At 37.0% G+C, this 13048-nt stretch overlaps 1 protein-coding gene across 7 annotated transcripts in view; it reads right to left on the reverse strand.

Annotated features, from left to right (window-relative positions):
• Nucleotides 1–13048, reverse strand: part of PTPRK (protein tyrosine phosphatase, receptor type K) — a 321847-nt gene that overhangs the window by 90999 nt on the left and 217800 nt on the right. For all 7 annotated transcript variants that reach the window (XM_026845144.1, XM_026845149.1, XM_026845148.1 and 4 more), the window contains exon 7: nt 4117–4419. In XM_026845144.1, coding sequence (XP_026700945.1) covers nt 4117–4419 — 303 coding nt within the window. The remainder of the gene's footprint in view (nt 1–4116; nt 4420–13048) is intronic.

Raw genomic sequence — 13048 nt, forward strand, 5'->3', positions numbered from 1 at the left:
GGGGGGGGGGGGGGGGGGAGGAGATATTTCACTTTTTTTGTAAAGGCAGCTTATAAAACTTACTACTATCAACCACAGAAAAATACTAAATGTCAACTATGGCGGAAGCTGTTTTCCTCTTTACACATTTAGACAGTATACAAAGTATTTCACTTTATAATTGTTTTCTGTCCTCTAATTATAACACTTTTCCCTCCCTCTGCTGTCCCCCAGAGTGACGAGCCTGCTGAATTTTCCCAGGAGAATGAGTAATGGTTGGACAGTTTGTGTCTTAACCTTTCATTGTAACTCTAGATATCTCTGCATGGAGCTGAATGAGCCATACTCTCAGAAAGATCTCTGAAAGAGTTTTTGTCCAATGAGCACGTCCTTTTGCTCAGACCAAAGCTTTGGTATACTTTAAGCCCCAGAATGGGTACTTATCTTATTCCAAGTTATCTTTTTCAATTAGTTGTTTGCCTGTTGTTATCTAACATAGTCCCTTACTAGTTGTAAAATCACCATTGAACACTTTTAGCTTCATAATTTCCTTTCTCTGTAGCTGCTCTCTCAGAGCTAATGTCACCATTCCTGCTAATCCACTGCCTTTTCCATCGGTTTCCAATTAAAAATTAAGGAAGCATTTATCTGCTTTAATCCCATTGACCATCCACTGCCCTTACAAAGGGTCCCTCAGAGTTCGCAGCGCCCTTGTGAACAGGCAGCTCCAAGAATGCGTGCATGCTGCTGACTTATGCTAAGTGATAAATTCACTGCTGGTTCTTGTACTTTGTTCGAAATGCCAAACATCATCTCTTCCCAGCAAGTATGAATCCCCAGACTGTGTGAGTCTTCCTCTTTTTCCTTTATCAAATCCTTCAAACACTGTCCATCTCCTATGCAAACCTGGTGAAGCAGTGAGTACCTATCATAGCACAGATAGTGCCGAGTGCCCAGCTACTCAGAAGACCTTTCTCCCAAATCTTAATGATTCTTGTCTCTTCCAAAAGTGAAAAATGGTGTTTTACCTGTAAAACACTGACCCATTTCCTTGTTTTCATATTCTTTTTGTACAAATTGTTTAATAGTGTATTGCTCAAGGGCTTGATTTTTATGTGGAATACAGCTTCGCGCAAATTACTATACTTTAAAGTTTAATTCCATCTAGCCAAGCTAAATAGAAATACTTAAAACCACAGGTATTCAGATCTAGCTCTGGTCAGAAAGGAGGTTATTTTCACACTGATATTCCTGGCTTTGCTTTCTTGTAGATACCGAATTACAAGCTATTAAAACCTTCTTCATTTGTCAGTCACAGCTCCAAAGGTCTGAAGAACAGCTTCTGAATCTTACCCTGTTCTTTTACTAATTGTTTCCTGAGTTAATTATGCTCCTGGTACCATATATTGCTCAGTTACCACTCATCACTCTGGGAGGTCTGGCACAGCTCCACAACCTTGTATAAACGTGAACCTTTGTGAAAGATCACCACAGACCCTCCTTGTCTCACAACAGAACCCCACAAAAATCCAAGATTAGGGAATCCCAGAAATTCAAATATATGTAAAACCCCTAGTGGAAGGGAGGAAGTGAAATGATAGAAGAAGAGAGACGAAGAGAAAGATTAAAACAAAACAAAAAAAAGAGAAGAAAGGGACAGAGCGCTGGAGCATGGGGAATCTGGAGAAAGCAATAGAAGATGAGGCCAAAATGCTAAAAACAAAGAGAGACAGGAAAATGTGGGGTAGACAGCTTTAAGTCCAACAGTCTACAAAATTTTTAGTTGATTAGCAGATCCTTGTAAGAAAGAATGGCACAGGAAAGATTGCTGCACTACAGAAAAGCTAGCAAAAAGTTAATTATCTGTTGCTGTCATCTGGGGTTTTCAAAGCTTCCATTTATGAAAAAGTACATACCGTAAATGCACAGTTTCAGATAATCATGTAATCAATGGATATTTCTAATTATTTGCAAAATACTGTGATCCCCCATTTTCCTTCTCATAAATGCATCACTGATAATGGCCCCACTATGTAATTAACATCCTGCTCGTTCTACAAAAACTGCAAAAATCATGACAATGCAGCTACTTCTGACCATATGTGAAATACATGGGGCAGACACCTGTAGCTCTCACCTTCTTAGTCTGAGTCCTGCTTTAAGCTGCAAACTGTTTTTTAAAACACTTTCAGACAGATACGTGATCACTTGAACATGGGACTAAACTAGCAGCATACACATAGGCAGTCAGCTACAGAACTCAGTTTATTATTGCTATGAGAGCTCAAGGAGAGATGCAGGTGTGAATACACCTTTGATATGACAGCTGAAAGCCCTCCGTATTGCACACTGCTTGCATGCTCTGTATTTTGAAATACCCAACAAAATGGACATAGACTTTCAAATCAATCAGTAACACACAATTAAAAACTTGCATTTCATTTCCACTAGTACCACTGAGTATATCTCACAAGAGGCAATTTTCAGGTCACAAGCATTATTACCACCACTGCATCTAAATATAAGTACCTTTTAACATTCATTAATCCCTCCTTGAAAACAACATCTGCTTGAAATAGTTTATCTTAGCAACTTTTGTTCACTGGATGAGGCTTCTTCTACACTATGGTACCTCTGACACCAAAACTGAGTCTAAACAAGTTCACTGGTAGCACACTGGCGCTCTAGCTTCAATCCAAACCCTGCCTTGTGTGCATCATTTTCCCAGAATAAACCTCAATGGAAGCAGAAGACAAAATATATGCACTTGACTCTGCTCTTGACAAGCACAAACTATAGTGACTAGCCACCACCTCTGCTCATCTAACTAGACAAAGGCTATCAGAAACTGTAACCTTTCTTGAAAACTATGAAAACTTGAAAAAGAAATCTATTTTACATGGACATAAGAATATTACTTTTTTTTTTTTTTAACCTCAAGGAAAAGAGCAACCACAAATATCTATAATGTAAACACAGATACAGAAATCCAATTCATCATGGGTTATATTTACAATTAGCTTTTTAAAAAGTAATCCTAAAATTTGAACTGCATGAAATATTCTAATTCTGTACTTGTCAGTAATTTTCATGTGATGCACCTATATCACTCCGGTTCTCTACAGCTCCTCATACATACCTATTTAATAAGCTGTTCTCTCTTCTTTATTGCAACAGTAAACCTTGATTGCTATCCATATATAAAGCTATACTCTCTCCTCCATTTTACAGGCAAACACACTACCTTTTTCACTTTTGTCTTCTTATCTACATACACTCTTACATTAGGCCAAGTATTCTTTTTTTGTTACTGATGGCAGTATCTATTTTCATTTTGTTGTTGTCGTCAGTATTTTAATAAAATCTAAATATCAGAAAAAGAAACTAAAATTGCTCTTTACAATCACATTTTAAATATTTTTAGGGAAAAATATATATTTTTATTTTAATCTCTTTCATACCAAGATTCATACCCTAACCACTGATTGTCACCATTAACATCTACATCTATTCTTTATTTCTTCCCTAAGTTCAACTGTCTGGTCAATGAAACTTCATCAAGAGTATTTTAAAGAGGAATCATAGAATATCTCAAGTTGGAAGGGACTCATAAAAATAGAGTCAAACTCCCAAGTTGTCAAAACAATACTTTGATCCGATAGGTGGCTTTCAAGCAGTTAACAGATACTATATACTGTAATCTGCAACATAAATTATTGCTCAAATATGTTTGCTGAAGAGGTTTTAAATCTTGAATAGAATATTTAATATTTAAAAATAAATTTACAGAATTCAATTAGTTTTCAAATACTACACCTAATACGGTGAAGAAGTCTTTACCTAACACCACCACGAGTTTTTTGTCACCTGTGTTAGCACAGTTTTAGAATGACTGGAAAGCCACCCTCCCTTTTCTTGTGAGAGAGATTAAGTTTGACTTGCACTATGTGGACAGTGTGGGCCACATATACAGGCTAACAGCTATAATACTTCTAAAGCTACTATTTCAGAGCTAATTAATGCATTAATAGAAGAGAACTTCCATCCTTCGGGACCCATATTGTAACACATAGAAGTAATTTCCTCCACCTGTCTAGATGACTTGGATGTGATTTTCATAACAGCATTTAAGCATACCGTCTTCATCTGTCTGGATAATGGTCTCCTCACTCTCCTTCCTCCCTTCTGGGTTGGTTAAGATCATTTTGAGGCTGACATTCGTGTAGGGAGGCAGATGATCTACAACATGCTGCGGTGCTTTGGGGTCCATGTCCAAGCAGTCTGCCTTGCTCTCATTGTGTCCGCAGAAGTAGTGGTAGCATATAGTGACATTGAAAGTGTGGCAACGAGTGATGTTGTAACCCAGAGATTCCCAATCCACAGCAATGTGTCTGGCCTGGATCTCAGCAATCTTCAACGTTTTCGGTGTTCTCATAGGTTCTAGAAAATAGAATATAATAAAGAAAAACATCATTAATGGTTTTCATCTTTGCACTGAACTGTAACTGGTAGATGATGCCTCCAGAAACGTGAAAGCAAAGGAGATACCCCAAAACACAAACTTGTTACTGGAAGAAGTATCATCCTTTCTACAAGTACCCTGGAGGGAAAAAAACTGTTAGACCCTGTTTTTTTACTTCACTCTTCTCTGGCCTCTCTTTGCAGGTTTCAATCAGTGATTAAGACTTAGCAACAGTGAGAAAAAGAACTGTTAATTAACAGTGAAGCTATTCAAAGCAGTTGTGAATACAGGCAGCAGATGCAAGAAGAGAGACCAAAAGGCCATCAGCTGTCACTGCTGGTTTCCTTTCTTCATTTCCTCCTTATTTCTTTTTTTTTTTACCTGTGTAAATTAGATAATACATCAATAGTGGTAAAGAGTCAACATTCACTACACTATGATTTATCATGCCACCAAGCAATGCTGTATGCTAATTATACTAATTACCTTACTAAACTAGCAGTTACAGAAATGATGCAGATATTAATGTTTATTATTTTAGTAATGAAGCTATTCATTCAAGCAAAAGCCCTTGGAAATATTACCAAAAATATTATTGGATATTCCCATTGTATCCCACTTCTTTCAGATCCCCAAACCTTTGCCTGGGCATTGCTTTGAGCTGATAATCTCTAAACTGCTACCTAAGATCAGCCACTCTCCACACATGCATTTTCACCAGCAGAGTACATGATGCTCCCCAAGCAGCCATCAATCTTTCATTGTCTCTCTAGTGCATTCATACCTCATGCAAGACTAACTTTTATCGTTGAACTTAATTAAAATGATTACACAATGAAAATCATGACCATGACTATATATACTAGAGTTTCACTGGAAGTGATACCAAGGGGATCTTTATACCCTGCTAATACATCCTTCTTCATCAGAGAAAATAAAACCCTGCTGTAGGTACAGCTTCGGCCTCATGTCCTTGCTGGTGTAAGGTCAAAATGGGCAAGATCATTCAAGGAAGTGAAATATAGGATTTCTCTTTCTGGGCACAACAGCTCTTTGTAACTTGCATTTATGAAATAAGAGTCCCAACCAGGCTAAAATCCAGCCAAAAGCACAGATGGTATATTGAAATAAGGAAATGTGAATCAGTGTAATCTATTCAGCATGCAGTTTGCCAGACAAACTGCAAACATTTAGTTTCAAACATCAAAACAACAAAATTCTAAATATAACATAAAGGTATTCCTAGTAATATATGAGTGCTAAGGATTAAAAAATGTGCCTATTTGTTTCCATGATCTATCCTTCCCTTTCTGGATTTTTAACAAGTATGTTCCCTTTGCCCTTAACTACCCATTTATCATATATATGGTGAAAAATACAAATGACTAAGTAGACTTCCTGGGCAGTAGCTTTCTGAATATATTGTATACTGTGACAATAGAGATCTGAAGCTGAAAGATAGCACTGAAAAGGTCCTTGAGAGATAAGAGACTTGAAAAGAAGGGAGAAAAAAAGGGGTTTATAGAGTAAACAGTGGCTGGCGCTTTAGCAAGTACAGTCAGGTGTGAGGCAGTCATTAAAAAAAAAGTAGCTACACAGTAGATCTACTGAAGGAGCTGGTAAGAGTCTTCAAAGAATCAGTATTTCCTTGGCTACTGCAAGCACTTAGAAAAAAAAAACAACACAGGCAGATGTCACTGGGGAGGAGAACTGCTAAAAGACAAAAAAATTATATTATCAGCTTTTTCTCATATGAATGACAATGAAAAACCTAGTTTTACAACTAGCTCTAGAGTTTGAGGCCTAAAAGAGTAAACATATCCTTCATCAAGGAAGTTTTGTATTACAGGCTTGTTTATCCTTCTAAAATTGAATTATTCTTCTCATTTTAATAATTTCCTCCTTATTCTACTAAATCCAGGTTGTGCCTTCACCACCCACACCAGAGATGGAAATCAAACCTGAATTTAAAATGTATTGGAGCCTCTAAAATAAACACAACATAATACATGTTGTCTGGCCATGAAGGTTGAAACTATTAATGTTTGAAGCTGGCTAACCAGTAGCAGATAATGCACTCTGTTCTTATCTTGCATCTTTCAAGACAAGACTTAAACTGCATTCACAAGATGCTGTACAGCACTTTCAAAAGAGAAGAGAAAAAAATAAATGCTTTGTTAATCTTAAAGAAAAATTATTTTACAATTCTATGCAAATTTTACAAATGTGTCACAGTATCAGAGGAGATAATGAAAAGCATCCTTTATTCACCTGTCAAAAGGAGAGAATGAAAGACAGAGTGTGATCTTGCTTTCTCACAACTATTCCCTTCTTTGGCAGAAATTAAACAACTTCTGCAACATTGAGATGGTAATTAAAGTCTACAGAGTCTCTCAACAGCTTTGGTAAAGTCTGCCAACTGTCCCATTGCTTCTAAAATGATGCTTTAAAACCAGAATTTTACTCTCATTTCTGGGCAACATTCGTCTCAGGGATCTCTAGAGGCAAAGACCAATTGTTTTAAACTACCACAGCACAAAGCCTCCATCTGTAACACCTCAATAAAAACCAATCTTCAAAGAATTATTTTTTTCAGATAAAACACTACTGAATTTTTGAGTAGGCTTCCTAAAAATTTTGCCATCTCATTAAGAATAACTTTTTTGTGGGGCAAACATAAGTGCTCATCTGCCATTTTTCCCTTTCCCCATCACACTTTAGGATTTGCATTTTACCAAAATATTTCCTTAATTCTACCTGGATTTAATTCCAATTTATGCATTCTCTTCTGACCTCTGGAAACTTTTTCAGTTCTACTAACCCCATTAAATCAATTTACATCTTGTCTTCCCAGGTGTTGTTTTCTCATCTTTCTTCGTTCAGTCATATCTAGAACTTTTATACAAAACACATGGACATCCAAACAGTTGACTTCTAACTTTTTTGCTGAATTACTCACATCAAACTGCCATCCTATGTAAAAGCAGGAAGAAATAAGGCTTTCTCCAAATCGCTGTTCTTTTCTTAACCTATCAGCTGGAGTTTCAATAATAATGGCAGGAAGCACTTAATATTCTCCAAACATTAATCTACCAATTACCCCCTGTGAGACAAATAAGTGGTGCTAATTCTTTTCTTTGAGGAGAAAGACACACAAAATGGTTAACAGCTTGTTCAAAGCTATAAAGTGATTTACTGTCAGGGTCATAAAAAACCTGAATGGTACCCAGCTTCCAGGTCACCCATGCTCTTGCCACCAGACAGCACAGCACCACCAAGCCACAGCAATTCAGACAGCTCATTTACAGTTTAGTTGTCAGTGCTTCCACAGAAATTCTAACTCTATTCCACAACTCTAGGTTTTTTTAGAAGAGTTTTTGCAGATTTTCTTAGAATCTAAGTTTGAAAAAGCATAACAGTGCTCAGACACTAAGTGAATAACTGAGCATAAGGACAAATTATTTGAAAAACAATAGTTTGGTTTATTCATTTTGAAAGATTTCTTGATTGAGAGCTTGGAATTTGAGTGAAACAGCATATTTTTTGCATTAGATCTTGTATTTAAAATTAAAATTTTGGGTTGGAGGCATTAATGATTTATTTTTTCAAGCCTTTTTCTCCAGCAGAAAATATATTCAAGACTGGAGGAAGTTCCTTGTGGTGACAACACAAAGTTCTCAGGGCTTCTACTGTTGCAGGAAATTCAATATCCTGTCACTGTATCAAGCCCTAAAACATGAACATCCTGACTGGCAGAGTCACGTCTTCCAGCAGAAATATGGCAACAACACATATGGTGGTGGTAGCGTTGACCTTTAGGTACTCCCAAGCCCCTCTGCTAATGGCAGGCTCCCTTCTGCCAGATCCTTCCTGCCCACCGGCTGCTGCTATGACCTCTACCCCATTCCCACCTCTGCTTACAGCCAGCTTCTCTCTCTATCCTTTGATCTCAATGCTTGGCAATACCCAGCTCTGCTATCTTCCTCCTCCTCCTCACCCCCCCTTTATCTCTTGGCAAACAAATACTACCAAGTGCTCACTGACTCAGACCCACCATCGGAGATGACTGTTTTTACTCTCGCTGAGCCAATTAAAACCAGAGGCTTGGGAGAATATCAGAAGAACAGAAAAACCAGAGTTATAAGTGATCTCTACGTTTATGCAGATTACTAAATACTCATTCCTTGTCCAGAAACTGCATTGTAAAATAATTTCATGCATGCGGCACTCACTCGCAACAATTTATGGATCGAGAAGATTTACCCAAGTTTATGGGATAAAATAAAGAACAGCTTTAGTAATTCTCCAAAGGTTAATAATCCAGGGATAGATGGCAAAAGAGACAGAACCTGTTGACCCCATACCAACTCCCAACTGCAGGATGATTTAATAAGATGCTCCAGATAACAGATAAATGAAATTCAATTTCTTTAGTGCTTGATAAGCAACACGTGATATGACAGGTCAATATCGCAGCCTCTTGGTAGAGATGATCTTCACTTACACAGAGATGGCAGAGAAAACAAAACCCTTCACAGCTGCTGAAGCAAGAAGGCGAGAGCATGCATTTCCTCAGAACTGTTCCTAATGATATGTATTACCCTGCTTTACCCTGCTGTCAGAGACAAGCATGACCCAAAGTTGTGACAAAAATCCCATAAAACAAGGCTAGTAAAGCATGACAAGTCCTTTGATTTTGCTGCCTTTCCTCAGAAATCCTAAAATGTTGATTTCAAGACACAGCTTCATTCACATTTACCTGGCAGGGGAGGGGGAGATTAGAACTTCTGACCAGCAGACAGAACACAAATTTGTTTGCATGAAATGGAAAACAATCAGACAAATTTTAAAGCACAAACATTTCAGATAAAGATGGTGATTCTTAAACACCACCATATACTGTCTATATACTGTGTATACAATTCTCTAATTGGGGTTGGCTTTCAGATCCCTCCCCCCTGCCTTGAAGTCCTTCTGGTACGGCACTACACTGAGGGGCTGACTTCAAATTTCTGCTTTAACCACACTGACTGAAAATTCATATCAAGTTTAAGAGTGACCCAGGTCATCTTCACTGATGACACAGGAGGCAAAAACTAACTGGACATGGAGGGTGAGATAACGCATAAATTTGCATATGGTTTGAGGGACCGGCAGAAAGATGTGGAGTTTATATTAAATAAAACACTGACATACAAAAGCAAATGTATGACAATTATCAAAGAAGTAAACCTGGTTTAAGATAGTAACTCTGTAATTTAAACCACAGTGTTTCTCACTTCAATTATTTTGCCCTTATATTAAAAAAAAAAAAAACAAACCCCACAAACAAACACAGAAAAATAGAAGTCCTAATTTTTCTGCTCATATTCTCAGTCTGAACAGTCACTGGAATTCCTCACTTTTCATCTATGAGAACATGAGCCTCTCTGTCCTGTGGCTTCTGATCTTTCCAGGATAGGTCTTTCCTTGGCATGTGGGAAATAAAAGGATTATTCTAAGATGTCATTGTGGCTCCTGTTGCTTCCTCGGTTCATGCAAGGTCCTACAAAAACAAAATGTTCCCAAAACTAAAATAAAAAAAAATTTAAAGTTAGTGATGCTGCTGCAAATAATTCTTCTAAAAGGCCCCTGATAAGAGCATGGAAGAACGGTATGAGTGAAAAACACCTGCTGAAATACAACCTAAACCAGACCAGCTATCAAATGTGTCAAAAGTAAGAAAACAATAAGCACTGGTTTTTCACATGCTCATTTCAGTTGCGTTACTCTCAATTATTACTTTTGTTATTAGTGAACAATGAATCGCATAGAAAGGCTTTATGTAGATACTAAGTTCCCTAACATCACGAACTTGGTTAAGATAGCTGCATATAGCAGTGTATCACTCATCGAAAAGGACAGAACTAGAGTTTTACATTTCAACAGACAACCAAAGTCTGAGCAAGAACTATGTACGGTGACTGTGATCACTTCTGCACTTGTGTGCGTGATCTGCGACCTGTCAAAGGAGCAATCTATAACTGTGTAAGAACAAAGCTCACAAAAATCCCTAGGTAAGGTCAGCTGTCCTAGAATATATCCATGATGAAACCCCTATGTTTCAAGGATTATTAATCTACAAATCCAAAAGAATTTGGTTCCAACTAACTCCCAATAACTCCATTATTTAACACTATGATTACAATTCAGGAAGACCAATTTTATTCAGACATCCCAAGAATGGCATGCATTTCAGTCTGATTTCCTTAAACCAGTCTATCTTTATGACAGAATACTTCTTGTAAATTCTATTAAAGTCTATGGTCTGTAACTCTGGCAGATTTTTGACCATTTCTGTGTAGAGTTAAATGCCCACTTAAAGGCAAAAATCGATTAACAGCGCTGGTCTCAATCCTTTAACAACTACTTAACGGTAGTTCATCAACTACTTATCTTCAGTCAAGGACTCTTTCTTATCTACTTATGTGTATTCCAACCCAAAACATCATATTACCAGATGGATCAGTATAGACTTTTCATATGTTACTGGAATTATCCCAGATACTCCAGTGTTGGAGTATCAGCATTTCCTCATGCTCAGAACATTAAAAACACAGAGCACGTGTCATGTACCTAAATACAGGGTGCAAAGTTTAACTGAGGTACTCGGGAGTTGGGTTTTTGGTTTTTTTCTGATCTTGTTCCATGTCAGCAGTTTAAAGGCCTGACTTCAGGCAGCCGAATTTGAAAACGCAGGTCTTCAATCTTTTTAAACTTAGAAGCATTAAGAAATAGTGAACATCAAAGAAAGAGAAATCTAATGAAGCTGACAGAAGTCATACAATTTGAAAGCATTTCAGCAGTCTGACAAAAAATGAAAAATTAACAGGTACATATTCCCACAATAATAATTGAAGGAATTACTGGGCCATCTCCTTTCTCAGATGTGTCTACAGAATACACAACAACTATGGATGTAAACACAAAACATAGTATGTCCACCTATTCATCATGTGAAACATGAATGCAGAATAAATGAAAAAATGGCATTTATACAGTACTAGCACTACAGATTTATTTTGTTGCAAACGAACGTTATAATGCAACTGCATGAAAATCTATGAGCTTTTTTCTCTTTTCACTTCATCTAGCAACTGACTTATTAAGCCAGTTTACAAATTTCTTATTGACCATATACCTCAGGGAGCTGAAGAAAACATCTGAATCATTACTTAGATAATCAGCTGTACTACATTAGTTTCAGTAGCAATGAGGAGATATTCAATATATTTTAGGACGTATCTTTTTGGATGCAAAATATAGCTGTCCCTGCTTTAGAGGTACAGTACAGAGATGAATATAACTGCACTACCGACACTTATTTGTCCATTTCCTCTTGATAGTATGTTTATTCTACTGCCTCCAATCATGATTAACCGTTTGTGCATCCTTAGTATGTAATCAATAGCTGTGAAGTCTTGTATTAGCTTTAGAGATTAGACATCCCCTGATAATAAATTCCATTGATTTCTCCAGTTTAGTTTAGCTCCAGAAATCCACTGTTTTTCTTTTTTTCTTTTTTTTTTTTTTTCTTCTCTCTGAGTTTAAATTAAAAGGAGATATATAGTCTAGGAGGAGAAAGGAAAAGCTGGCATAACCTCTTTATGCTCATTCCTCCAGATGAACAAAACCTATTTGAAGGTATGAAACATGAATCAGCATGTCAACAAGCAACAGACTGCAGGAGTAAACACAGGGAAAGCCTGACGTTATAAAATTTCTAGGAAACCTGTCCAGGACTGCAATGGTGAAGTTTAATTGTGTAAAGTCAATTACAAAATTAATAGCGATGGGGAGAAAAATGAACCTTTGACTGAAATATTAGTGACACAGATATATTAAATCAGAATGGAAAACTCATAATCTAAAAAAGTAACAATTATAAAGAACATATTAAATAGGAAATATAATACATGTTTACACACACACACACACACACGTATATACTTTTTACCCACCCTAACAGTGAACCTAACCATTCAACATTATGAAGAAAGCATTTACATTTATTTGAATATAAATCACCACTTTGCTTAGATAATACATTTTTCATTTCTCCCCAATGCACATTCATAAACATCTTTTTATGGGTTTGTTTACAAACAATATATTTGGGAGCTTAGGATGAGTATTATGCAAAATGCCTAAGTTGGAGTGGTGTGAATAAGCAGAACAAGAGTTTTCTATGGATATCGTTAAAGCTTCAGTTCCTTTCTCCTGTGTATAAAAATTCAGTCCTCCAAGCCAGGCACCATAAATATCACACAATGAAATGACCAAATGTGGGACACAGTCTATAATAAATAAATAGTAAGCACAGAAGCGAGACTCAGGACTGTGAATAAAGCTAGTGCCACATTCACCGCTGATGACTAAAAATTGAAAACTGCAAGCTGTAATCACAATACTCACTTAAAACTTTTATATATATGTTTGTGTGTCTACACACATGTACACACAGATACTCATACACATATGTGCATACACATGCATTTCACCACAGGCAGATAAAACACCCATCAAAATGCATCCTCTCTCTCTGCACACCTAGTGAAATGTTCTCAA

The sequence above is a fragment of the Athene cunicularia genome (assembly GCF_003259725.1).
Source record: "Athene cunicularia isolate RWA chromosome 3 unlocalized genomic scaffold, athCun1 chr3_part1, whole genome shotgun sequence".
NCBI lineage: Eukaryota > Metazoa > Chordata > Aves > Strigiformes > Strigidae > Athene > Athene cunicularia.